Genomic DNA, 27,938 nt, shown 5'->3' with positions numbered 1-27,938 from the left:
TTATCACTATTCTCATTAGCTACAGAAGTTTTTGCAACCCGCAGGACCTGCATGTTTCCAAATAGAATGAGCTCACTGTAAGTTTGGTGACTGGATTTTCATGGAACATTCTATTCTATGAAACCAAGCCAATGTTTGTGTGCTCAAGGATTACTAATGGTTTGTTTGCAGAATGGATGAGTCAATAGAAAGAACGGGCTTAGGAAAGAGAATGTGCTTGAGGCCCTCTTGGTTTTGAATTTACAGAAGCAGGGAGCTCAGAATTCAGGTGCTTGGAAGGTGTAATTTTGACTTCAAACCCAGGTGATTTAAAATTTTTTCACTGTGATACCCAAATGTAAAGGGTATCATCTTAAGCATTTCTTGGTGTGCACCTAAGTAGTATTAAGTATATTCACTTTGTTGTAAAATTAATCTCCAGAAACTTGTTTTTTGTGAAACTGAAACTCTGTATCGTTAAACATCAACTCCTAACATCTTTTTTCCTCCAGCCGCTGGAAACCACCATTCTAATTTCCGTTTCTGTGAATTTGGCTACTGTAGATACCACACATAAGTGGAATCATACTATATTTGTTTTTGTGACTGGATTATTTCATATAGCACAATGTACTCTAGTTCATCTATATTGAATTCTACAGTCTGTGTCTGAATTTTCTTTTAAGTCTGAATAAGATTCCATTCCATGAATACCTAGATTTGCTTCATCCATTCATCTGGGGATAAACACTGGGTTGGTTCCCCCTCCTGACTGATGAGAATAGTGTCCTTAAAGACAAGTGTATGCAATATCTCTACAAGATCCTGACTTCAGTTCTCCTGGCTGTATCATGAGAGGAGAAATTCCTTGACCCTATGATATTTTCTATTTTAATTTGAGAGGCCCCCATGATCTTCCATGGTGGTTGCACTATTTTACATTCCCAGCAAGAGTAAACAAGAATTGCTACCTCTGCTCATCCTTGTTACAATGTTATTTTCAAAATTCTTAGTTTACCTGTTTGTCTGTTTCACAATAGCTATCCTATTGGGTATGAAAATATGTGTTATTTTGACCTGAGATTTGAAAATGTCAAAAAAAAAATCAGTGGGGTAACAAAATCTGAAGGTGTCTCACCTCTCCCACCCATTCTGCTGTCATGACCCACAGAGGAACGTGCAAGCTCCCCTTCATTTGCCCAATCCTGTTCTCCAGCCACAAACCCTTCCCTGTTCTACCATGGGCACCTGTCTGTTTCAGACTCACCTGGCTATCTGATGTCCCTCACAAGCCACTTGGTTTATGCCGTGTCAACTTCTCTCATGCTATTCCCTGGGCTTCTTCCACATTTTGTTTTGTTTTGTGAATCAACTGCTATGTGTCCCTGAGCAGGACTTAGATACACTTATCTGTATTCCAAGCCTCACATCTCAATGCCTTCACCCAGAACATCCCATGCCTGCCCTGTGTTTCCCTGGAGCACTCTGCGCATGGCTGGGGAGAGGCAGAGGAATAATCCCCATGGGCTGCTCTACTGCTGTGACCCTGGAAACTCAGAAGCTGTGATGCTCCTAATTGGAAGAGAAACTAAAGAGGAGTTCCTGTTAGTGGATGTAGAGCTTGGTGAGTTGATATTAAATTTCCCTGAAATTGTTTAAGTCTTGGCTTGCAGTAGAACATTAGGGGTTGGGTGGTTGGTGCAGCACCATCCTCTTGCCACTGTTCTCTCTAGTGATGTGGAAAACCGATGAGTTTCACAGTCACCACCATGCTACTCAACTTTCACCCTCAACTGCCTACAGAAAGCCAGTCCCATGAGCATTCTTTTACAATAAACATGACCATCACCCATTTTGCAGTTTTTTTTTTTTTTTTTTTTTTGAGACAGAGTCTCGCTCTGTCGCCCAGGCTGGAGTGCAGTGGCGCAATCTCGGCTCACTGCAAGCTCCACCTCCCGGGTTCACGCCATTCTCCTGCCTCAGCCTCTCCGAGTAGCTGGGACTACAGGCGCCCGCCACCACACCCGGCTAATTTTTTTGTATTTTTAGTAGAGACGGGGTTTCACTGTGGTCTCGATCTCCTGACCTCGTGATACGCCCTTCTCGGCCTCCCAAAGTGCTGGGATTACAAGCGTGAGCCACCGCGCCCGGCCATTTCACAGTTTTTTGATTCATAAATTTATCATTAATTTGTTAAAAGATGGCTTGCTGATATTCTTCTCCATGCCAGCCACTGTGCTAAGCCAGGATGAACAAAATCAGATACTGACCCTCTGATTATGGAGCTGACAGTCAAGAAAAACTTGCATCAATGAAATGATTACACATTTGTAATACAACAGCCTTGAGATTGCTGCAAATGAGAGGTGCATGGTTCCAGCAAAGTCTATGAAGGGGAGTATTGACCAGGTCATCGGGGTCAGGCAACAATGTCCACGGATGGAAAGAATAAACTAAAATCTTGAGTCAATTGTGTAAAAAGGAGGGAGCCATAAAAGGCATCAATGATGAAAACAAAAAAACCCTGCATAGGTGTTAATCGTGGTAGGACTAATAAAAGTACATGCAAACAATCCTCTCTCAGAGATACACATCCTCCCCAATGGACTGTACAGATGACAAGGTGAATGTCAAACCTGAGTGAGGATAAACTCTCATCCACAAATAGGGTAGGTGCCTCACAGAACTGTCTGCTGCAAAAGAGGCCTCAGTCCTGAAGCCCATATTCATGGGTTTGTAGCTTCCAAGACCATGAGCTTGGTTTCCTTTTCCATTTATGTCAGAGACAAATGGTGTATCTAGGTGTCCGTGTAGTTCTGCAAGTAGGTGATTCTGTGGATTTTGGCTGTGCTCTAAACTAGGAACTACTGGCAAACCATGACAGATATGACAAATGGGACAAGACAATGGCAGTTTACACTGAGAACTACTATGTACCTGAACTTGGTATATTTTAAACACACACACACACACCCACCCACCCATGGGCACACTCATTTGATCATCTATCAACCCAATGATGTAGGCACCATTAGTAGCCTACTTTGACGAATAAGAAAACTGGGGTTACATAAACTGAATAATTTTCCTAAGGTCCAAGAGCCCATAAATGAGGATCTGAACCCTCATAGCCGTAAACCTCACCACCAACCCTCCCCCTCCTTGGTGGCAGCAGGGCTGACTCAGGGACTCCCTCGTCATCCTGTGTGATGAAAGTGAGATCCACTGTTGCCCTCGGCTTGGACTCAAGTAAACCTGATAATGTGTCTTTCATGACCCAACCCGTAGGGTCCCCTTCCTTCTTAAAGGTTTTCCTGGCTGATTCTCAGCCCTGCTGTCTGTGAGAAACACCAGAGCAGTTTAAACAGTACAGAAAGGAGGAATTCACCCCAATGCTACTGAATCAAAATCTCCAGAGAGAGAAGCCTGTGGGGTCAGTATATTTTAAAAGCTCCAAGTGATTTGATTGCATAGCTGAGAATGGAAAGCTATGGCCTGGGCTGTGACTCCTCTCAAATGTAAGTTTATTTAAGAGACAAATTTCTGGTGATTAAACTCACACAACATGAAGGCACGGCAATGGGAGGGAAGGGGGGTGTGTATTGCTTTGTCTGGGGGCTTCTTCCACTTTCCCTTAGAAATGGGATTGGCCCAGGCAGCACAGCTAGGTTTGAAGTGGAAAACTTGAGCCTAGGGGTTAGGGGCAAGTGACCACCCACCCTGTTCCTCTGTCTCTTCGCTTCTATTATCTTCCCAGCCTGGAGCCCCACTGATGTATGATTGGCTGTGAACACTCCAAAAGCTCTTGAGAAAAAGAGTTGGGTTATTTAATTATCAGATCAGCCCTAAGATAAGACGTGGGTGGCTACACATCACAGAAAGCTTGCTTTTTATAGACAGAAAATGTGAATCTTGGCCATATATATAACCGCACCTATAAACAAGACTCAGGTTTGGGAGTGAGGCAGGCTAGAGAACAGGTGCAGCAGATGTTTTTCCTCAGGAAATCTTCTACAGGTGGGATGTATTCAACTATGTTTTCAGTACCTATGCAGTGAACATGGTGGTGATGGAAGGGGCTGAGGGGAAGGATTAGACTTGCCCAATGTGCAACTGAAACAATCTTGCTGGTTGTCAGACATGCAGGGGGATCAAAGCAGGGTTTCCTTATGTCCCTGCTCTCCCATAACAAGAACACAGCCTTCCAGCTTCCTGTGCCTTGCGAAGCCATAATTCACCGGTGCCCCTGCACTGCTACAAAGATAAAAAGAACTAATCAGCAAAAGCTCGTAAGGAAATTGAGAATCCTAGGAACATTTCCAGATGTACCTGAACACTCACCTGGAGTACAGAGCAGAGTTCCCACAAGGCTGCTGTCTTGTGCTCCGCCCCACTCAGATGCAGAGATTCCTAAGGAAGTGACATTGATGGATGGCAGCAGCCCTGGCTTGGAAGGGCGGGCTGGGAGCCAGGCCTCATGACCTACCGGGTGCCCCAGTAGGTAGGACCAGCCAGTCTTCCTAGGTACAAATAGCCCTGGCCTCCTTGACTACACAGGCTCCTGGAGTCAAATCCAAATCACTCATTGTGAAAGCTGAGCTCACAGCCAAATAAGCCACCATGAGGCTGTCGGTGTGTCTCCTGATGGTCTCGCTGGCCCTTTGCTCCTACCAGGGTGAGTACGTCAGTCATGAGTCCAGCAAAAGCCCCTGGGACGCACCTCCTCTGAGCACAAGATCACCTATTTGTGCTTTGAGTTGGGGTCTGCACAAAACCAAACAAAATTCCAGACCCTTTTCTGTGCTTGTTGAATAAGATTCATAAAGCTTAGAGCTATTTCTTCTTTCTTCTTCCTTTTTTTTTTTTTTGAGAAGTTTTGCTCTTGTTGCCCAGGCTGGAGTGCAGTGGCACGATCTTGGTTCACTGCAACCTCTGCCTCCCGGGTTCAAGTGATTCTCCTGCCTCAGCCTTCCTGAGTAGCTGGGATTACAGACATGGGACACCACATCTGGCTAATTTTGTATTTTTAGTAGAGATGGGGTTTCTCCATGTTGGTCAGGCTGGTCTCGAACTCTCGACCTCAGCTGATCTGCCCACCTCGGCCTCCTAAAGTGCTGGGATAACAGGCATGAGCCACTGCACCTGGCTGCTTAGAGCTATTTCTTCTAATCCCCAGTATTTAAGAAGTTTTATAGAAAAATGTTAGGAATTCTTCTGCCTGAGCTTCACTTCTGAATGGGATCTGTGTCAGATGATGTAATGTGAGGTCTGGGGTGAACCTGGGCTTCAACACTTCCCACCCCTTGATCTTGGGCACAATGCTCACCCTCCTTGAGCCTCCTCTTAGGAGGTTAAAGCTTCTGCCAGGAGTGGCTATGAGAATGAAGTAAGGTTATGGTTGTCAAGAGTCAAGCTGTGGGCCTGGCATCGTGTCTCACTCCTGTAATCAGCACTTTGGGAGGCCACAGTGGGCAGATCACTTGAGCTCAGGAGTTCAGCACCAGCCTGGGCAACATGGCAAAACCCCATCTCTACAAAAAAAAAAAAAAAAAACACAAAAATTAGCTGGGCATGGTGGCATGCACTGGTAGTCTCAGCTACTTTGGGGGCTGAGGGAGGATTGCTTAAGCCCAAGACATTCAGGCTGCAGTGAGCCGAGAATTGTGCCACTGCATTCCAGTCTGGGTGACCCTATCTCAAAAAAAAAGAAAAAGAAGTCTAGCTGAGGATATGAAGCTCTTCCCTTTGTTGCGTGACCTTGAGAAAGTCACACCTGGAGTTTCTGGTATTGTCATCAGCATGATAATGGTATAGAAACATAGAACCCAGGGGATCCCATCTGGTGTAACATCAGGGAGCCATGAGAGAAAAATCGACTTTCCTAACATCAACAATATTTTTATTTTTGTGCTGCAGCCAATGCTCTTGTCTGCCCAGCTCTTGCTTCTGAGATCACAGCCTTCTTCTTCTTAAGTGACAATGTGGTAAAGTTAATAGTTGCCAAATTTAATCCACCTCCAGAAGCTCTTGCAGCCAAGTTGGAAGTGAAGCACTGCATGGATCAGATACCTTTGAAGAAACGAATTCTCATTGAAAGAATCCTGGTAATTTCTTTCTCCTTTATACAGAGGCAGAATTCAACTCAGCTGCACACAGCCTCCTGCATGTTTCTTGTCAGGTCACCTGCCTGGATGCTGTGTCCCCAGAGTGTGCTGAGGACATGGGGAGTGAGCTAGGGCCAAGGCAGGGATGGTGAAGGGCCAAGCATGGCCACCTCCCTGCTGGGAGCTTTCCTGAGGTCAACCTACCCTCACGCAGTGGACACAGTCACTGTGGAATGTCCCGGGGAGTGTGGGAGATTTGAACAGGGAGAGAAGGCTTGAGGGGACCTAGAGTTGGGCGTCCCACAGACAGGGTGCTGGTGAACTGGGCTCCTCTGCAGCTTCTGCAGAGCCAGGAGCCCCTTGCAGCTCCTCAGGGCCACTATCCACTCCTCATCCATGACACTCTCCTGACCACAGCCAGTGGGCCAAGACTTTTTCGCTGCTCTACCTCCTGCAATGCCATGCAAGTGGGATGTTCTCACTATGTCTTTCTCAAGAAATCGGAGATTCCAAGGCCCTCTCAGCCTGGCTGCCTCTGGATTGCTGTCCTGAGGTTTGGCTGCAAATACCCACAGAAGCTGCAGGGTCAGGGCTGATAAGACCCTTGGCCGTTAGGCAGAATTCTCCCGTGGGAAGGCTGGAGTCTCCTGGAAGCTGTGTTTCCCAGAAGCCCTCCCTGCCCTGCCTGGCTTCAGAGCCCTGGGTCCCCCATTACGGGGATCAGGAGACTCCACAGTCCTGGGACAGCCCAGACAACAACCTCTGGCTGCACTGTCAACCCCTCCCCTACTCCTCCATGAAAACCCTGGGCCTAACTCCTGGGTCTTCCCAGGTCTATTGGTCTGGTGGGGAAAGGCTGCTTTCTCACCAGAATGGGTGTTGTAAGGCCACCAGGTCTAGGCTTCAGTTTCCCAAACTGAGTTCTTGCCTCTGCCTTTCCAATTGCCATTGGGGCAAAATCCCATTGGCCTCTTTGATGTTAGCCTATCATCACCAGCAGCAGCATGACTGACCTCACCTTCCTTCCTTTCTTTTTTTTTTCGATTTCAGCTGAGAATAGTGAAAAAATGTGATGTGTGACACGTAAAAATGCTCAACCTGGTTTCCACAGTCTTTCAAAGATACCCTGATCTTCACTAAAAATTGTAAAGGTTTCAACATATTGCTTTAATAAATCACTTGCCCTGCACATCTCCACTGGTCTTGTTATGATCCTGCAGTCTCGGGCCTTGAGTCGAGGGTGGTTTCCATAGGCGAGTGACCTTTTGCTGTGGCTGATAATCAACTCTAGAGTAACCAGCATTCTGTTACTAATGGGGCTTGAATGCAAGCATCCCAGAAGGAAATATTTGCAGAAATCGTCCTGCATTCCTTACAGATTTCCCATCCTGCGTTCGCGAATGAAAACCATGACAATAGAAAAACAGCAATTGCAGTGGTCCTGCTGGTCTTGGACTGAGGGATCTCCCAGCCTGCCTTGGTGTCCAGGCACATGGTTCCCACTAGCAGCAGCCCTAGCCCTAGTTTGTTGTCCCCTCAGATGCACAGCCAGCCTGCTTGGTGCTCTCTCTGCACCAAGTCATGTCCAGTATACTTTATTTTCCATTTATCACAATTTGAGGGCATCTCCAGGTTTCAACCTGGAGTTCACATTGTTTTACTCCCCACACTGAGAGCACTTCTCAGTGTCTGCCTTACTCACCAGCACCTGAGGCGAATGCTTCCTTCCTCAAGCTATCCCAAGAGCTCCAGAGTCCAGCACCCCTTGCCCACTGGACAGCTCCCAGTGCGCACTCCACAGTCATTTCAGGAGCAGGATGTAAAACTGAGCACAGGGTCTGCCCCCAGCCTGCTCTCCCTTCCATAAGCCCATCCAGGCTAATGCACCCAACCTAGCAAGTCCCCTGACCAAGACACAGGGAGATGCCACAGGTTCGTGGCTTGATGTCCTGTGGCTGCTGCAAGAAACCTCCGAAAGCTTGGTGGCTTAAAACAAAAGATTCTCTTGTACCTCTGAAGGTCAGAAGCCCAACACTGGTATCACTGTGGGGAAGTCAGGGGGCATCAGGGCTCTGTTCCTTCTGGGGGCTTTCTGGGCGAGTTCACTAAGGGCTGCTTCCGGCTTCTTGGCTGCTGACCATCCTGGTCCTGTGGCCACATCACTCCAACCTCTGCCTCCATGATACATTCCCATCTCCTTTCCTTTCCATGTCAAATCCCTCTCTGACTTTTTATTACAAAATACAGAGGTTGGGGTTGGGAAGCACCAGATTATTCAGAATAATGTCCCCATCTCAAGATCCTTAACTGAATCACGTCTACATAATGCCTTTTCATCTTGCAATGGGCCATTCACAGATTCCAGGGATTAGAATGTGTATATCTTTTGGGAGATGGAGGCATAAATAAGCCAACTACAGCTTCCCTCCCTCCTGACTCCTCACCGTACCCTAAGTTCTGTTTACTCCATGGCCACAGCATCACCTCCATGAGTCCCTTCTTTCCCATCACACAGCCACCTAACAGTCTTGTCCGAGTCCTTCTAAACTCAACTCAGATTAATGTCTCCTTAATTGTCTCCCAGCCTCTGTGAGCCCTTCCTGTGATAAATCCTCCTTATTCATGCCAATGAGAGCCTCCCAAAACTGAAACATGGTCCTATCCTCCAACAACCCTAAATGACCAGAGGGCACATGTTCTCAAGGGTTTCAAGTAAGAGAAGTCATTTTTTACCCTAAACTCATATTTATATAATAATAGCTATTTTTATACAACTGAGAAAATAGTAGATAACAGTAGTTATTATTATACGTTGCTTTTAAAAGAAATTTGTATTTTAATAACACCAGAAAATATTGACACTTAAAAAAATAGAACCTAAGTGTGTGAAACTCATGACCAGTTTAGCCTACACATTGTGCATGGACAGACACAAGGATTCACAGACACACACAAGGATTCACAGACACACACAAGGATTCACAGACAGACACAAGGATTCCCAGAGCTCAGGCTACATTCTGAGAACCCCAGAGAGGAACCACTGCTGGAGGAACACATCCACAGCCTTGTGTTCCACATGAGGACTTCCAAGACCTTGCTCCTGGGAGCCCTGTCTCCTCATCTTCTGTTTTCCTGGGTGCTCTGTCCTCAGCCGCAGTTGTTTATATCTCATTTCTTATACATCACATGAGTCACATCCTTGCACCAGGGCATTTAGGTTTTCCTTTGCCTTTATAGACTTACCTGCCTCAGACATTTGACCACTCCATCCACAGAATGCACTTCACATGTCTCCTTCTCTGTGAGGCCCCCATGGATGCCCACACCTTACATTACATCTTTATACACACATGCACCCACATGCATAGATATCCTTTTTAATCATTCACTTATTTTCCTGTGAAATAGAATGCATGTCTTAGCATTGTTGTGAAAACACATTAGATAAATTAATACTATAAAGCACTCAATATATCGTAGAAATTATTACTCGAATGCTTGCAATTAATAAAAATTTCTATTTATTGAACACCCCAGTATGAATTTTGCTGGAACATTTTTCCTTTGTTTTTTAGTCCTCACTAGTACGCAGGAAGGTCCAAGATTATTTCCACTAATGAACATGAGAATGAGCAATGCCTACCCAGGGCACCTTAATCCTGGCTCTGTTTTGGAATCCACTGGGAAGCTGTCAAAAGCAGGTGACGCCCAGGCTCTGTCTGGAACACATGAATCTGTGTATAAGTAGAGCCCATGCAGTCCTCATTCTCTTACCTCTCTCTTCTATAGGTGCAGTCATCCAGTGACCTGGGGAGGCAGTAGCTGGTACAGGAGTCCCCCATGATACTCACAGGACTCCTGGCATCACCAGGGCTGTCACTTAGGGCTGCTGCCTTAGCTACTTCCATAGCCTTTGAAGCCTGGGGGTCGCAAGGTGCTCACTCTTCTCATCATTCAAAGCTGATCACATTCATGTCACATACGGTAACATTTTCCTTCCAGAGACGCTGTTAAAAGAGTGTGAAGTGGGATCCAGCAAGACCGCTCAGGCTGGGACAGGGAGAAGAGGGTATCGAAGTCATTGTTAAGAAGCACAGGGTTTCTGTTTGGAATGAGAATTTCCCAGAAATGTATAGTGTGACAACATCAAGAATATACTGAAGGCCACATAATTGCACACTTAAAAATGATTGAAATGAAAAGTTTCATGAAATGACAATACAATAAAAGAATGCAAGGACTGCTACTCTCTGAGGGAGAGGAGGAATGTAACTGCAGGGGAGCTGGGCTTGTATTTTACCCCTAGAAACGCCTTCCAAACCTGCCAGCATCTCATAGTCAGCTTTCTCGGTGTCCATGTGCTCATTGATTTTTTTTTTTTTTTTTTTTTGAGACGGAGTCTTGCTCTGTCGCCCAGGCTGGAGTGCAGTGGCGCAATCTCGGCTCACTGCAAGCTCCGCCTCCCGGGTTCATGCCATTCTCCTGCCTCAGCCTCTCCGAGTAGCTGGGACTACAGGCGCCCGCCACCACGCCAGGCTAATTTTTTGTATTTTTACAGGGTTTCATTGTGGTCTCGATCTCCTGACCTCGTGATCCGCCCGCCTCGGCCTCCCAAAGTGCTGGGATTACAAGCGTGAGCCACCGCGCCCGGCATGTGCTCATTGATTGACATTCTGGATTTCTTCTTTGCTAATGATATTACTAATTTTGAAGAACATCTAGTTCAAAAACCTGAGAATGAGGTTTACCAAGTATGTAGGATTGACTCATGCAGGGTCTCTTGACTTTATTTCTTCAGGCGTCTCTCATGACCACTGAGCTAAGTAGAGTCTCATAATTTGCCCTCTGGACAAATATTATCAGTCTCTGCCTAGGCACTTTTCCTCCAGTGTCTTCTCCCCATGATCCATCTTACACATTATGACAAGCTCAATATTCTGAATCCGAAGTTTTGATTTAGTCATCGCTTATTTATTTATTTATTTATCTATTTATTATACTTTAAGTTCTAGGGTACATGTGCACAATGTGCAGGTTATGTATGTATCCATGTGCCATGTTGGTGTGCTGCACCCATTAACTCGTCATTTACATTAGGTATATCTCCTAATGCTATCCTTCCCCCCTCCCCATACCCCATGACAGGCCCTGGTGTATGATGTTCCCTATCCTGTGTCCAAGTGTTCTCATTGTTCAGTTCCCACCTGTGAGTGAGAACATGTGGTGTTTGGTTTTCTGTCCTTGTGATAGTTTGCTCAGATGATGGTTTCCAGCTTCATCCATGTCCCTACAAAGGACATGAACTCATCCTTTTGTATGGCTGCACAGTATTCCATGGCATATATGTGCCACATTTTATTTTTATTTTTATTATGCTTTAAGTTTTAGGGTACATGTGCACAACGTGCAGGTTAGTTACATATGCATACATGTGCCATGTTGGTGTGCTGCACCCATTAACTCGTCATTTAGCATTAGGTATATCTCCTAATGCTATCACTCCCCTCTCCCCCCACCCCACAACAGGCCCCAGTGTGTAATGTTCCCCTTCCTGTGTCCATGTGTTCTCATTGTTCAATTCCCTCCTATGAGTGAGAGCATGCGGTATTTGTTTTTTTGTCCTTGCGATAGTTTGCTGAGAATGATGGCTTCCAGCTTCATCCATGTCCCACAAATGACATGAACTCATCATTTTTATGCCTGCGTAGTATTCCATGGTATATATGTGCCACATTTTCTTAATCCAGTCTATTGTTGTTGGACATTTGGGTTGGTTCCAAGTGTTTGCTGTTGTGAATAGTGCCGCAATAATCATACCTGTGCGTGTGTCTTTAGAGCAGCATGATTTATAATCCCTTGGGTATATACCCAGTAATGCGATGGCTGGGTCAAATGGTAATTCTAGTTGTAGATCCCTGAGGAATCGCCACACTGACTTCCACAATGGTTGAACTAGTTTACAGTCCCACAACAGTGTAAAAGTGTTCCTATTTCTCCACATCCTCTCCAGCACCTGTTGTTTCTTGACTTTTTAATGATTGCCATTCTAACTGGTGTGGGATGGTATCTCATTGTGGTTTTGATTTGCATTTCTCTGATGGCCAGTGATGATGAGCATTTTTTCAAATGTCTTTTGGCTGCATAAATGTCTTCTTTTGAGAAGTGTCTGTGCATATCCTTCGCCCACTTGTTGATGGGGTTGTTTTTTTCTTGTAAATTTGTTTGAGTTCATTGTAGGTTCTGGATATTAGCCCTTTGTCAGATGAGTAGATTGCAAAATTTTTCTCCCATTATGTAGGTTGCCTGTTCACTCTGATGGTGGTTTCTTTTGCTGTGCAGAAGCTCTTTAGTTTAATTAGATCCCATTTGTCAATTTTGGCTTTTGTTGCCATTGTTTTTGGTGTTTTAGACGTGAAGTCCTTGCCCATGCCTATGTCCTGAATGGTATTGCCTAGGTTTTCTTCTAGGGTTTTTATGGTTTTAGGTCTAACATGTGAGTCTTTAATCCATCTTGAATTAATTTATGTATAAGATGTAAGGAAGGGATCCAGTTTCAGCTTTCTACATATGGCTAGCCAGTTTTCCCAGCACCATTTATTAAATAGAGAATCCTTTCCCCATTTCTTGTTTTTGTCAGGTTTGTCAAAGGTCAGATAGTTGTAGATATGCGGTATTATTTCTGAGGGCTCTGTTCTGTTCCATTGGTCTATGTCTCTGTTGTGGTACCAGTACCATGCTGTTTTGGTTACTGTAGCCTTGTAGTATAGTTTGAAGTCAGGCAGCATGATGCCTCCAGCTTTGTTCTTTTGGCTTAAGATTGACTTGGCAATGTGGGCTCTTTTTTGGTTCCATATGAACTTTAAAGTAGTTTTTTCCAATTCTGTGAAGAAAGTCATTGGTAGCTTGATGGGGATGGCATTGAATCTATAAATTACCTTGGGCTGTATGGCCATTTTCACGATATTGATTCTTCCAACCCATGAGCATGAAATGTTCTTCCATTTGTTTGTATCCTCTTTTAATTGATTGAGCAGTGGTTTGTAGTTCTCCTTGAAGAGGTCCTTCACATCCCTTGTGAGTTGGATTCCTAGGTATTTTGTTCTCTTTGAAGCAATTGTGAATGGGAGTTCACTTCTGATTTGGCTCTCTGTTTGTCTGTTATCGGTGTATAAGAATGCTTGTGATTTTTGCACGTTGATTTTGTATCCTGAGACTTTGCTGAAGTTGCCTATCAGCTTAATGAGATTTTGGGCTGAGACGATGGGGTTTTCTAGACATACAATCACGTCATCTGCAAACAGGGACAATTTGACTTCCTCTTTTCCTAATTGAATACCCTTTATTTCCTTCTCCTGCCTGATTGCCCTGGATAGAAGTTCCAACACTATGTTGAATACAAGTGGTGAGAGAGGGCATCCCTGTCTTGTGCCAGTTTTCAAAGGGAATTCTTCCAGTTTTTGCCCATTCAGTATGATATTGGCTGTGGGTTTGTCACAGACAGCTCTTATTATTTTGAGATACGTCCCATCAATACCTAATTTATTGAGAGTTTTTAGCATGAAGTGTTGAATTTTGTCAAAGACCTTTTCTGCATCTATTGAGATAATCATGTGGTTTTTGTCTTTGGTTCTGTTTATATGCTGGATTACATTTATTGATTTGCGTATGTTGAAAAAGCCTTGCATCCCAGGGATGAAGCCTACTTGATCATGGTGGATAAGCTTTTTGATGTGCTGCTGGATTCGGTTTGCCAGTATTTTATTGAGAATTTTTGCATCGATGTTCATCAGGGATATTGGTCTAAAATTCTCTTTTTTTGTTGTGTCTCTGCCCAGCTTTGGTATCAGGATGATGCTGGCCTCATAAAACGTGTTAGGGAGGATTCCCTCTTTTTCTATTGATTGGAATAGTTTCAGAAGGAATGGTACCAGCTCCTCCTTTTACCTCTGGTAGAATTCGGCTGTGAATTCATCTGGTCCTGGACTTTTTTTGGTTGGTAAGCTATTAATTATTGCCTCAATTTCAGAGCCTATTTTTGGTCTATTCAGAGATTCAACTTCTTCCTGGTTTAGTCTTGGGAGGGTGTATGTGTCGAGGAATTTATCCATTTCTTCTGGATTTTCTAGTTTATTTGCGTAGAGGTGTTTATAGTATTCTCTGATGGTAGATTGTATTTCTGTGGGATCGGTGGTGATATCTCCTTTATCATTTTTTATTGCATCTATTTGATTCTTCTCTCTTTTCTTCTTTATTAGTCTTGCTAGTGGTCTATCAATTTTGTTGTTCTTTTCAAAAAACCAACTCCTGGATTCATTGATTTTTTGAAGGGCTTTTTGTGTCTCTATTTCCTTCAGTTCTGCTCTGATCTTAGTTATTTCTTGCCTTCTGCTAGCTTTTGAATTTGTTTGCTCTTGCTTCTCTAGTTCTTTTAATTGTGATGTTAGGGTGTCAATTTTAGATCTTTCCTGTTTCTCCTGTGGGCATTTAATGCTATAAATTTCCCTCTACACACTGCTTTGAATGTGTCCCAGAGATTCTGATATGTTGTGTCTTTGTTCTTGTTGGTTTCAAAGAACATCTTTATTTCTGCCTTCATTTTGTTGTGTACCCAGTAGTCATTCAGGAGCAGATTGTTCAGTTTCCATGTAGTTAAGCGGTTTTGAGTGAGTTTCTTAATCCTGAGTTCTATTTTGTTTGCACTGTGGTCTGAGAGACAGTTTGTTATAATTTCTGTTCTTTTACATTTGCTGAGGAGTGCTTTTCTTCCAACTATGTGGTCAATTTTGGAATAGGTGTGGTGTGGTGCTGAAAAGAATGTATATTCTATTGATTTGGGGTGGAGAGTTCTGTAGATGTCTATTAGGTCTGCTTGGTGCAGAGCTGAGTTCAGTTCCTGGATATCCTTGTTAACTTTCTGTCTCGTTCATTGGTCTAATGTTGACAGTGGGGTGTTAAAAGTCTCCCAGTATTATTGTGTGGGAGTCTAAGTCTCTTTTTGTAGGTCTCTAAGGACTTGCTTTATGAATCTGGGTGCTCCTGTATTGGGTGCATATATATTTAGGATAGTTAGCTCTTTTTGTTGAATTGATCCCTTTACCATTATGTAATGGCCTTCTTTGTCTCTTTTGATCTTTGTTGGTTTAAAGTCTGTTTATCAGAGACTAGGATTGCAAGCTCTGCCTTTTTTTGTTTTCCATTTGCTTGGTAGATATTCCTGTATCCCTTTATTTTGAGCCTATATGTGTCTCTGCACGTGAGATGGGTTTCCTGAATACAGCGCACTGATGGGTCTTGACTCTATCCAATTTGCCAGTCTGTGTCATTTAATTGGAGCATTTAGCCCATTTACATTGAAGGTTAATATTGTTATGTGTGAATTTGATCCTATCATTATGATGTTAGCTGGTTATTTTGCTCGTTAGTTGATGCAGTTTCTTCCTAGCCTCGATGCTCTTTATAATTTGGCATGTTTTTGCAGTGGCTGGTACTGGTTGTTCCCTTCCATGTTTAGTGCTTCCTTCAAGAGCTCTTTTAGGGCAGGCCTGGTGGTGACAAAATCTCTCAGCATTTGCTTGCCTATAAAGGATTTTATTTCTCCTTCACTTATGAAGCTTAGTTTGGCTGGATATGAAATTCTGGGTTGAAAATTCTTTTCTTTAAGAATGTTGAATATTGGCCCTAACTCTCTTCTGGCTTGTAGAGTTTCTGTCAAGAGATCAGCTGTTAGTCTGATGGGCTTCCCCTTGTGGGTAACCCAACGTTTCTCTCTGGCTGCCCTTAACATTTTTTCCTTGATTTCAACTTTGGTGAATCTGACAATTATGTGTCTTGGAGTTGCTCTTCTCGAGGTGTATCTCTGTGGTGTTCTCTGTATTTCCTGAATTGGAATGTTGGCCTGCCTTGCTAGATTGGAGAAGTTCTCCTGGATAATATCCTGCAGAGTGTTTTCCTACTTGGTTCCATTCTCTCCGTCACTTTCAGGTACACCAATCAGACATAGATTTGGTCTTTTCACATAGTCCCATATTTCTTGGAGGCTTTGTTCGTTTCTTTTTATTCTTTTTTCTCTAAACGTCTCTTCTTGCTTCATTTCATTCATTTGATCTTCCATCACTGATAACCTTTCTTCCAGTTGATTGGATTGGTTACTGAGGCTTGTGCATTCATCATGTAGTTCTCATGCTGTGGTTTTCAGCTCCATCAGGTCCTTTTTTTTTTTTTTTTTTTTTTTTGAGACGGAGTCTCACTCTGTCGCCCAGGCTGGAGTGCAGTGGCACGATCTCGGCTCACTGCAAGCTCCGCCTCCTGGGTTCATGCCGTTCTCCTGCCTCAGCCTCTCCGAGTAGCTGGGACTACAGGCGCCCGCCACCACGCCCGGCTAATTTTTTGTATTTTTAGTAGAGACGGGGTTTCACCATGGTCTCGATCTCCTGACCTTGTGATCCGCCCACCTCAGCCTCCCAAAGTGCTGGGATTACAAGCGTGAGCCACCGCGCCCGGCCTCCATCAGGTCCTTTAAGGACTTCTCTGCATTGGTTATTCTAGTTAGCCATTCGTCTAACTTTTTTTCAAGGCTTTTAACTTCTTTGTCATGGGTTCGAACTTCCTTCTTTAGCTCAAAGTAGTTTGATCATCTGAAGCCTTCTTCTCTCAACTCGTCAAAGTCATTCTCCATCCAGCTTTGTTCCATTGCTGGTGAGGAGCTGCGTTCCTTTGGAGGATGAGAGGCACTGTGATTTTTAGAGTTTCCAGTTTTTCTGCTCTGTTTTTTCCCTATCTTTGTGGTTTTATCTACCTTTGGTCTTTGATATTGGTGACATACAGATGGGGTTTTGGTGTGGATGTCCTTTCTGTTTGTTAGTTTTCCTTCTAACAGTCAGGACACTCAGCTGTAGGTCTGTTGGAGTTTGCTGGAGGTCCACTCCAGACCCTGTTTGCCTGGGTATCAGCAGCAGAGGCTGCAGAACAGCGGATATTGGTGAACAGCAAATGTTGCTGCCTGATCGTTCCTCTGGAAGTTTTGTCTCAGAGGAGTACCCGGCCGTGTGAGGTGTCAGACTGCCCCTACTGGGGGGTGCCTCCCAGTTAGGCTACTCGGGGGTCAGGGACCCATTGAGGAGGCAGTCTGTCTGTTCTCAGATCTCAAACTCCATGCTGGGAGAACCACTACTCTCTTCAAAGCTGTCAGACAGGGACATTTAAGTCTGCAGAGGTTTCTGCTGCCTTTTGTTTGGCTATGCCCTGCCCCCAGAGGTGGAGTCTACAGAGGCAGGCAGGCCTCCTTGAGCTGTGGTGGGCTCCACCCAGTTCGAGCTTCCTGGCTGCTTTGCTTACCTACTCAAGCCTCAGCAATGGTGGGTGCCCATCCCCCAGCCTCGCTGCTGCCTTGCAGTTTGATCTCAGACTGCTGTGCTAGCAGTGAACGAGGCTCCATGGGCATAGGACCCTCCAAGCCAGGCGTGGGATATAATCTCCTGGTGTGCCCTTTGCTAAGACCACTGGAAAAGCACAGTATTAGGGTCAGAGTGACCCAATTTTCCAGGTGCCGTCTGTCACCCCTTTCTTTGACTAGGAAAGGGAATTCCCTGACCCCTTTTGTTTCCTGGGTGAGATGATGCCTCGCCCTGCTTCAGCTCATGCTTGGTGCACTGCACCCGCTGTCCTGCACCCACTGTCCAACACTCCCCAGTGAGATGAACCCGGTACTTCAGTTGGAAATGCAGAAATCACTCGTCTTCTGCATCGCTCATGCTGGGAGCTGTAGACTGGAGCTGTTCCTATTTGGCCATCTTGGCTCCACTGACTGTCTCCTAAACCTCACTATTTCTTACCAAAGACTTTCATTCTTTCTAGAGACACCAGCTCACTCCAGATAGAACTTGTAAGTGTTTATCTTTGTAGTGTGCTTGCCACAGTAGATGATGAATAAATATTAGTGAAACCAAGCACAACACTGAAGGACACTAGAATTCTCCAGTTTGTGAACTTCGTTAAGAGACTCAAGCAAAGACCCTTTGTGAAGAGAAAAAACTGCACCAGCAACACGAGTATGCTGAGCTCTGGGGCTCTCCTAGTTCTTCCTGGGAAGGCTGCATTGCCAGTGAGTCTTTTTAGGCTTGAGTTACTGTTATTTGACTCATGAGAGAATAATCCCCTTCAGATGTCCTGATGGAGGTTAAAGAAAACACAAGCTTTTTAGTGTGGGCACCTGCACCTGTCACCTCTGGCCCAAGAGGTGACAGAGCAGGGCCATAGGGACTGTGGCATAGGCAGACACCCAGTAAGTCTCAGCTAAAAAGACAGTGCCTCATTTCCTGATTAAAGTTCTTTACTTCCCCTGGGAAGGAAGGATGCCAGCCATGGCCAACTGTTTACACAGGTAAGTACACAACTCTTCTACTTTCTGTCCTCCCAAAATTAGGTTTGTTCTTGGCATCTGAGGCTCTGGCTGAATGATGGCAAAAATATGTCACAAGTAATCCAGACAGCAAATAATGCATTCATGAGTAATTAAGAAGGGACTCATCATTCTGGCTCTCTCATTTGTTCCTGTTAAACTTGAACCAGCTTTGTGTTTCTGGTATCTTTTGCCTTTATATTATTCCTAAATAAACTAAGGTTGGTTTCTATCATGTTAAGCCCTCTTGTCCACAAAAGGTACACATTCCCTACTTTCCTTGACCTTACCAAGTACCCTCTGCCCTCAGGTCTCTGTACTTGCTGTTCCCATCCTGGAACACTCTTCCTCGGATGTGTTTCTGTATGTCACTGTCCATTCATTTAAGTCTCCCTGAAAGAACACCTGCTTCTCCAGGGTGCCTGGGGCTGCTTACAGGACACTGCCCCTCACCCTCCAGTCCATGACAGCATTCTGCCATTATGGATATTCTGCTGTTCTTTGCAGCAATTCTCACTTCCTGATATCTCTGATTCATTTGTAGGGTTATGTTTGGCCTTTCTTCTGGGAAATAAAATTACATGAAAGCAAGGACTTGATTGAATCTTTGTCTACAATGAAATTTGTCTGGCCCAGCTCATCGGAGAAGCCCATGGGTTATGTGGCCAACAATAGATGTGTACATAGATGAAAACTGCCATTTATTCAGAATTCTCTTATGCTACACCATGTTATAAAAACTTGGCATAGACTATCCATCATCACTCCAAATTGTAGCATGGTATCACTTATACCCATTTCACAAAAGAGAGAAAAAAATCCTAGAGAAACGAGCATTGTAACTTGCCCAGAGACATGGCATGACTACATATGGCCTCCAAGATCTAAGCTCACATCTGCATGAGCCTAAATCCCATCACTGCCCACTGCCCAGCACTGCCTGCCCAGGAAGTCAGTTACTCCATTAACTCACAGCATCCTTTCAATCAGTGGGAGGGAAAACTTAAAAAGCTACCAAATAGGCTGGGTGCAGTGGCTCATGCCTGTAATCCCAACACTTTGGGAGGCTGAGGCAGGTGGATCACGAGGCCAGGAGTTCAAGACCAGCTTGGCCAAGATGGTGAAACCCCCTCTCTACTAAAAATACAAAAATTAGGCGCAGTGGCGGGTGCCTGTAATCCCAGCTACTTGGGAGACTGAGGCAGGAGAAACACTTGAACCCGGGAGGCAGAGGTTGCAGTGAGCCGAGACTGTGCCACTGCACCCTAGCCTGGGTGACAGAGCAAGACTATGTCTCAAAAAAAAAAAAAAGCTACCAAAGAAATAAACAAACATTAATTCATAGACTTCTACTACAGTGAATTTGTCAACTTGGGTTAATTTCTTATTTTTAAAACATTGAAACTTTCAGTGGCCAAGAAATACATGAAAAATAGCTCAACATCACTGATCACTAGAGAAATGCAAATCAAAACCACAATGATATATCATCTCACACCACTAAGAATGGCGATTATTAAAAAGTTAAGAAACAACAGATGCTGGTGAGGTTGTGGGGAAGTAGGAATGCTTTTACACTGTTGGTGGGAATATAAATTAGTTCAACCATTGTGAAAGACAGTGTGGTGAGTTCTCAGAGATCTGGAACTGGAGATAACATTTGCCCCGGCAAACTCGTTACTAGGTATATACCCAAAGGAATCTAAATTATTATGTTACAAAGATACATGCATGTGTATGTTCATTGCAGCACTATTCACAATAGCAAAGACATGGAATCAATCCAAATTCCCAGCAATGACAGACTGGATAAAGAAAATGTGGTATATATACATAATGGAATGCTATGCATTTATAAAAAGGAAGGAGATCATGTCTTTTGCAGGGACATGGATGAAGCTGGAAGACATTATCCTCAGTAACTAATACAGGAACAGAAAAGCAAGTATCGCATATTCTCACTTATAAGTGGAAGCTTAACAATGAGAATACATGGACACATGGAGGGACACAACACTTACTGGGGCCTGTTGTGGGAGAGCAGGAAGGGACAGTATTAAGGAAAAGAGCTGATGCATGCTTGGGTTAATACCTAGGTGATGGGTTCATAGGTGCAGCAAACGACCATGGCACACGTTTACCCATGTAACAAAGCGGCACATACTGCACATGTGCTCTGGAACTTAAAAAAAAAAAATAAAAAACCCAGAGATTAGATATTAATATATTTCCCTTTAAACTTGAAACACCTTTAATGAAAAAGGAATGGCTCTGGGTGAGGAAGGACTACCGCCCAAAGGGAGATACAGGTATCGCACTTACTCCAACTATAATAGTTCCAGGACAGACAGACATACAGGATATGAAGCTGTCTGCACCTTGAAGAATAGGAGGAGAAGAAGAAGAGGTGAAGAGAAGCAGAAGAAGAAAGAGTTGAGGCAGCAGGAAGCTCAAGGCAGGAAGGAATAGAGAAGACACAATTATAATCACAACATTGACGAGAGTACAAGGCCACACTGCTGGGCTTTGCTTTATATTTTGGAAAACACTGTCACATCCAATTTACCTGGAGCCATGTGTCGTTATTGCAGTCCTCAAATTGTCAGGGGTCCAAAAATCACTGCCTTCTTGGTTTTTACAAACAGAGCACAGGCTGGCTGGGTTCCCCTTGGTGTACACTATTGTGTCCTGGTCCCATGCCAGGTTAACATATTGCTTCATTCCTGGAAGGGACTTAGGCGCCTACCTGGGGAATAAATAGAGCAGGGCTGGGTTCTCACCTCCACAGCAGCTTCCTTGATCCCTGCCACACACGACTGAACACCGACGGCAGCTGCCACGCCATGAAGCTATTGATAGTCCTCATGCTGGCGGCCCTCCCGCTGCTCTGCTATGCAGGTGAGTTCTGGGTAGAGAGGGCTGCCTCAGAGTTAGGGCTTGTCACCCAGGCCCCTGTAAAAGAACTCCCAGACCCCAGTTCCCAGCACAGGTCAGCCTCAGTACAAAGGATCTGGATGTGACAGGCCTTAGGGTTCCCTTTAGATCCTGACAATCAAGCAGGCAGTGCCTTCATGAGCTGCCCCCTGCATTGGAGCCTCACGTTGTGTGTCATGGCACTCAGGGTCCCACCATGATCACAGTGACCATAGAAACCAGGATGAGTCTCAAGACTGAATATTGAAATGAGCTATTTCAGTGTTGCAAGAGAGAGACATGAACGAAGGCCCCATGACATATGCTCCCACAATCAATGCAACAATCATGGGTGTCCTTGAATGTGTAAAGAAACAGCAAATCTCTTAAAACAGAAGTCGCAGGCTGCAGAGTGTAATCCAGCATCTTGCATTCTGTGGGCCTCACTCTGTGTTCTCAGAGGAGTCATTCTGGGATGCCTTTTCCATCCCAGTTCCTTCAGGCTCAAGGCAGACTGGGGAGGAGAATTCACACCCCCTGAAGTCTTCTTCCAGCACTGGACATCCAGTGGGAGGAAAAAGCCCAGACAGCTGGAATCAGCACTGATAGGTCCTGTCAGTGGCTTGCCTTGTGCAATTCACAAAGCTTACCCTGCATATTCTGCCTCATTTGTTGCCAAAGTAGGTGCAAATGGGTTAATAGCTAACAAGCTCACAGTCAACTAAATAGAAAACAGCAGAGCCCAGAGCACAAGAGGCTCACAGGAATCCGAGTCCTGAGCACTTTCCACTCCCCGAAAGTGGGGGCCACCTCAGATTCTATCATGAGCAAGAAGTTCTGTTTCAGGCTCCTTTTTATTGCAGTAGAGTTAATGGAACTAATGGACAATATCCTAGACCCATTCATCTGAAGTCATTGAACCCCTACTTGATGCTGGGAATGATAAAAGGGAAGCATGGCACGATTCTGAACCAAAGAAGCTCAAGCAGTGTTTGGTGTGTGTCCCCAGTCAGAGCACCTCATTTCCCAAGGGTCCTCTTCACCAAGGATGCACAGGGTTGGGCTGATCTGAGCTACAGAGGTTGGGAGAATTTGCACAGACTGAGTTTATGCTCCTAGAAGAGAACTTGGCATGCTGCACCATAATCTTTCTGAACCTTGGTCTCTCCTGGGAGGTAAGAAGATGACCAGCCTCACGGCTCATGCCCAAAATGAGTTCACCCCTCTGGGGATGGCCCATGTTCTTGTGCCTTTTTCTCAGGTTCTGGTTCTGGCTGCCAACTGCTGGATGATGTGGTTGAAAAGACCATCGATCCTGAAGTGTCTTTATCAGAATACCAGCAATATTTGCAAGAGTTCCTAGACAGTGATGCTGATCAAGAGGCTGTAGGTGAATTCAAACAGTGTTTCCTCAACCAGTCCAATGAAACTCTGCAGAATTTTGATTTAATGATGGTAATTTCATTTTTTTTCTTATGTGCTCTTTAAAATCACTGTCCAGAAACAAACAGGCTCTAAATGTGCCACAAGGAGTGTTAAGCATCTGGTGAACAAGCTTTCTTTGTACATCATTTAATTTAATTTTGTCCTTACGGTGCTTTGACACTTCACTTTGAGAGTCTTCAGGGAGTGATAAATGGAAAAGGCAAAAAAAAAAAAAAAAAAAAGCAAGCTCCAGAAAAGGCAGAGCAAATCATCAGCTCCCCAGTCCATTCTCTCTCTCTCACACACACATAGAAACACACAGACACACACACATAGACACAAACACACAGAAACACACACACACACATAGAATCAGAGACACAGATGCACACATACATAGAAACACAGACGCATGCACATAGACACACAAAAAGAAACACATACACACAAACTAACAGGCACACATGCACACACACACACACATACACACACACACACACACTTTTACTTCTTTCTTTAATTTTTGTGAGACAGGGTCTCACTCTGTCACCTAGGCTGGAGTGCAGTGGTTCGATCTCGGCTCACTGCAACCTCCGCCTCCCAACTTCAAGGGATTCTCCTGCCACAGTCTCCTGAGTAGCTGGAATTACAGGTGCCTGCCACCACACCAGGCAAGTTTTGTATTTTTTGGTAGAGATGGGGTTTCACCATGTTGGCGAGGCTGGACATTTTCTATCAAGAGGAAGTATCTGATTCTCAAAGAACCAGTCACTACTAGGAGCAACCAACAATGCAATTTTTCCCTTTCACAATAATAAATAATACAAATGTTCTCAAAATTATTTTACACAGTCCAGAAAATACCATTGTGCAAATTCTACAGATTCTAATATAAAGAATTTAGAACTCACGCCCAGATTTGCCAGCATACATGACTGGGAATCATGCACCATTTAATTAAGCACCTCAGGAAATGAGAAGTGCAGGTCATGGATGCAAAACAGCATGAGTGCCGGAATTCTTTAAAATAAAACTCAATGGTTATAACAACAAGTATTTCTGCCTGTTTTAAAAAATATGCTACTTACAGATTCTATTTTTAACATTTACGTAATATTTCAAAATTCCATTTGAAAGATTTTATGGTAGAAAATGTAAAGACCTACCAAACATTTGTAGAATCATTTCTTCTTTAAAAACCTGGAGCAGACTAATCATACCTAGCTCCAATATTTTTAAATCTATATCAAGGTAGTGGTGGAGTGCCTCAGGCTGTTACAATATTTCTCACTTGTAAGGCCACACAGCAACTCCAAACCATCACATTCATATATTTGAGCTGAGGTTTTTTAACGATTCTGTGTTGAAAGAGCGGTCTCAGAATCAGTTTAAACTGGCAGGTCTTCATCAAATAGTGCACGTCACATATTTATTGGATAAACTATTTCAAAGAATAGGAGTTTTGGAGAAGAAAATATTAAGAGGATCCTGTCAGGGAAAAGATCCTAAAACCCTGACCCCGGTTAGCACCCCTGTAGGAATAAGTGTCTCCTGGGCCTTGTGCGGTGCCTCATAACTGTAATCCCAGCACTCTGGGAGGCTGAGGCGGGTGGATCACCTGAGGTCAGTAGTTCAAGACCAGCCTGGCCAACGTGGTGAAAACCCATCTCTACTAAAAATACAAAAATTAGCTGGGCATGGTGGCAGCCACCTGTAATCTCAGCTACTTGGGAGGCTGAGGCAGGAGAATGGCTTGAACCTGGAGGCGGAGGTTGCAGTGAGCCGAGATCGTGCCACTGCACTGCAGCCTCGGAAGCAGAGGAAATCTTTGTCTCAAAAAACAAAACAAAACAAACAAACAAAAAACCCAACAACAAAAAACAAACTAACAAAATATAAAGGTGTCTCCTGGATAACAGAATAAATGAAAAGAAAATTCTTGTTTTGCTTCCAGTGCAAATTTTCCTGAGTGTTAATGTTTATGGACAAATGCAGGAGAACAACATGAAGAAAAGTTTCTGTATCTTAATATTTCACTTTCTAAGAGTGATTTACAAATCTAAGTTGTCTATTTGCTTTTGTTTCCCAGAAAATAATATACGACAGCCCTTGGTGTAAGGCCTTCTAACTTTATGCAAGAACTTTGGCTCAGACAAGACGAGAGAGAAGATGGCCAGAAAACTGCTGCCTACAGCTAGAAACTGCCATTTTTCTTGTTTTCTTTTTCCTTTGGACCTTTTTTGTGGAAACTTCAGGGAAACTGCTGAAACCTCAAATTCATTCTCATTTCAATAAACTAACTGCAAATCATAAAGTTCCTTTTGTTGTTTCAGGAAAGGGAGGCTTTCCAGACCTCACAGTCAGGCTGTCTGTGGGAGGCAGACACAGACAGGCCATAGACAGGCCTTGCAAGTGCTGGGTGAGGGACCGAGGCTTCTGCGAAGCACTTGCTTTCTCTTCAACTCTTGCCCAAGCATTGGTCCTCTCTCTGAAGACTGTTTCCTACCTCCATCCCACCACTTCCCCACGTGACTCTCTCTGGGGTTCTCAGGCTCTAGGTTCTGAGGTGGAGTCCTGCTCAGAGGGCCTGCTTTCATTCCAGTCCTCTTGTGTGTGCTGAGCCCTGCTGGCCATGCCAGGCTCCTCTGCACTGTCCCTGGGCCTCCCCCAGGTGTGCAGGGTCCAGACAAGAGCCAGCCAGGGAGGGGAGACCTACAAAGCAGGGCGGATGGTGTCTGGCTTTTAACTTATGATTTTTGTTCGTTATGGATGTTGGCCTCAGATTCAATTTCTTTAAATGTTGCATTAAAATATCATTTATAATATTATATTATTTTAGGCATATAAAAATATAATTACTGAGTTTCATAGCACCCTCCTTAAATTACTGAGTTTCCCTGAGTCATGTCTCTGCAGTAGGAATGGGGTCCATTCTCCCCTGCCCCACAGTGAGCTGCAAAGGCAATGAGGGTTGAGGGGAGTGAGTGTGCCATGCAGGGACCCAGCACAGCAGGGTATGTTTAAATGGAACCTGGGGTCTCCTTTATGTCCTGTCCCCAGCATTCCTGTCACCAGGGGTAGGCTATTGCCACCTCTTCTGCTCTTGCTTCAGCCTGACCCTCTTCTTTCTGGGGCCATCCACTCACCCAAGAAGACCCTGTCTATTTCTCAGGATAACTCAGCTCCACTAGGGCTGACTCTTTTCTCAGGCAAGGCAGGTGCAGGGATCCAGGCCCACAATATCTGTAAGGGACCATAAAAATGAAATAATTTTAAAGAATCATTTCCTAAAGTGCATATAACAGTGATGAATATATATCAATGACTCTAGCCAGGAATATATACTCTATTTTACCAATGTAGTTGTAAAATACAAAGTTTAATATTTTTTTTGTGGATAAATGGCCTATGAAGGCAGTAAAATAACTGTGACCTGCAAAAGTCGCAATGAAGCCTTACGCCCAACAACTTCCAAAAACCACAGGCCACCCTCTTTGGTTTAAGGTCCTGAAAGAGAGGAAAAGGGAGAAGAGATTCAGAGCTAAGAACTAGAAGTTGGGCACATGGTAGCAGAAAATATAAATCTGTATAGAGAAGGGCCTGAACCATTTGGTGAGGGGGCCATATACATTCTTGAGAGGCAACAGGCTGTAAGGAAAGGGGCCACTCCAGGATACTCATGCCACATGGGGAACATCCCACATCCAAAACCAGGTTTGCACTGGTGGATGAGACTACGTACGAGCATGTCAGACCCATGCAGTGGAAAGCGGACCCTGTGCATGGTAGGTGACAGACATAAGAGCTTCTGAAATTGCCGACAAAATGAACATTCTCGAGAAGAGGATTTTTTTTCCCCTTTGGTTTTTGTTTTTTTAAAGCATAACGAGTTCATTTAATCAAAGTTTTACTTGACATGGAAAGCTTCAGAAATGAAGTCACAAAGAACCAAGGGAAAACTATTCATTTTAAAGCTTAGATTTAATAGACAGTAACAGCTGTGTAGAAATGTGATCGGACAAAAAGGGAATAATCTCATGCGAATAGACGGAGTGGGAAAATCCAGCAAGTCCTGCTGTTCAGATTCTTCTTGGCTTCTCTGTGTGGCATTCCCAGAGAAGGGCCTTTAGCAAACTTGAGCATAGTGACAAACTATGCCTCAAATCTTTCAGGCATAAGGTAACCCACACCCAGAACTTCTTGAAGACCCCTGAGAAACCCATCACTGTTGCCCCCAGAGTCCTGGTCTACTATAGACAAGGGACTCCAAGTGGCTAGACTGGGAACCAGATGAGACTCCAAATTGCTTAGACGAACCATCCTGGGTGACTTAGGACAACCACTGCTCTTTCTGGAACTGATCCGCCTAAGCGGGAATGACAGCCTTCACACTGCACATGGCCCTGCTGGGCTGCTGGGTTCTGCAGGTTCTGCTGCCACAATTACTGCAAGAGGCCATGTCAGAAGCAGAGAAACATGACTCCTGCCTCCTCCCAGCTTCCAATCTCCCAGCAATACCTTCCACTGCAGACTCACAAGGAGCCAGCTGCCATGTGGTTGTGGGATGGGAAATACACAGGCCTCCACGTTAGCAGTAGGAGGATACAGAGGAAAAAGTAAATCTGGACCAAAGGAAAAATCAGCCTTATCTGGCTTCCCATGATGATAATCTAGAGTCTTGGTCTTAATTTTTCATCCAGTTGGAGGCCATTTATCTGACCCACTGAAGAGTTAATAGCTGGAAAGTTTGTTGCCTACAATATAATAAATGAGGCTTAATTAGCTCAATAAATACATCTAAGAACAACCACAGGAGGCTTAACGGGCAAAAACCAGATATTAGATCATCGTGAAATAGGAAAAAATTCTGCAAATTTATGCCTTAGTGCCAAAGGGTGGCTGACTTACAGCCAGAGGCTGTTCAGGGAAGATGCTACGTACGGCTAGGTGTACATAAAGTATCAGAACTAATGGGATTAATAGAGGCCAATGACAAATAGCACAAAAGGTTTTATTATCCACGTCGTTGCAATGCACTTTATAGGAAGAAAGGACTTTCTGCCGAGTAAACTATCAAGTTCAGTAAACTGTCTCTAGAAACCCACAGTGAGGATCAG

The 27,938-nt window shown here is 44.4% G+C and overlaps 2 protein-coding genes across 2 annotated transcripts; both read left to right on the top strand.

The window, feature by feature from the left end:
• The first annotated feature begins 4,535 nt into the window (after nucleotides 1–4,535).
• Nucleotides 4,536–7,276, top strand: SCGB1D4 (secretoglobin family 1D member 4). Its single transcript, XM_055286925.2, has 3 exons — nucleotides 4,536–4,654; nucleotides 5,896–6,083; nucleotides 7,134–7,276. The coding sequence occupies exons 1-3, from the start codon at nucleotides 4,600–4,602 to the stop codon at nucleotides 7,161–7,163; spliced, it is 273 nt and encodes a 90-aa protein (XP_055142900.1). The 5' UTR covers nucleotides 4,536–4,599; the 3' UTR covers nucleotides 7,164–7,276.
• A 14,050-nt stretch (nucleotides 7,277–21,326) lies between these two features.
• On the top strand, nucleotides 21,327–24,967 carry LOC129486754 (mammaglobin-B-like). The gene is made up of 3 exons (XM_055287168.1): nucleotides 21,327–21,381; nucleotides 22,658–22,851; nucleotides 24,911–24,967. Exons 1-3 carry the CDS (start codon nucleotides 21,327–21,329, stop codon nucleotides 24,947–24,949), a joined length of 288 nt encoding a protein of 95 aa, XP_055143143.1. The 3' UTR covers nucleotides 24,950–24,967.
• Nucleotides 24,968–27,938: the final 2,971 nt, after the last annotated feature.

The sequence above is a fragment of the Symphalangus syndactylus genome, chromosome 1 (assembly GCF_028878055.3).
Source record: "Symphalangus syndactylus isolate Jambi chromosome 1, NHGRI_mSymSyn1-v2.1_pri, whole genome shotgun sequence".
In the NCBI taxonomy this organism is placed as follows: domain Eukaryota; kingdom Metazoa; phylum Chordata; class Mammalia; order Primates; family Hylobatidae; genus Symphalangus; species Symphalangus syndactylus.
The sequence above is the reverse complement of the archived record's forward strand: the minus strand, read 5'-3'. Positions and strand labels throughout refer to the sequence as shown.

What these genes read in the sequence shown, in the direction of transcription:
- SCGB1D4 (XM_055286925.2), top strand. Translation starts at nt 4,600, where the DNA reads ATGAGGCTGTCGGTGTGTCTCCTGATGGTCTCGCTGGCCCTTTGCTCC. An exon ending in GGCCCTTTGCTCCTACCAGG is followed by an intron (nt 4,655 to 5,895) that starts GTGAGTACGTCA and finishes TTTGTGCTGCAG; the next exon opens with CCAATGCTCTTGTCTGCCCA. An exon ending in TTCTCATTGAAAGAATCCTG is followed by an intron (nt 6,084 to 7,133) that starts GTAATTTCTTTC and finishes TTTCGATTTCAG; the next exon opens with CTGAGAATAGTGAAAAAATG.
- LOC129486754 (XM_055287168.1), top strand. Translation starts at nt 21,327, where the DNA reads ATGAAGCTATTGATAGTCCTCATGCTGGCGGCCCTCCCGCTGCTCTGC. An exon ending in CCCGCTGCTCTGCTATGCAG is followed by an intron (nt 21,382 to 22,657) that starts GTGAGTTCTGGG and finishes CCTTTTTCTCAG; the next exon opens with GTTCTGGTTCTGGCTGCCAA. An exon ending in AGAATTTTGATTTAATGATG is followed by an intron (nt 22,852 to 24,910) that starts GTAATTTCATTT and finishes TTTGTTTCCCAG; the next exon opens with AAAATAATATACGACAGCCC.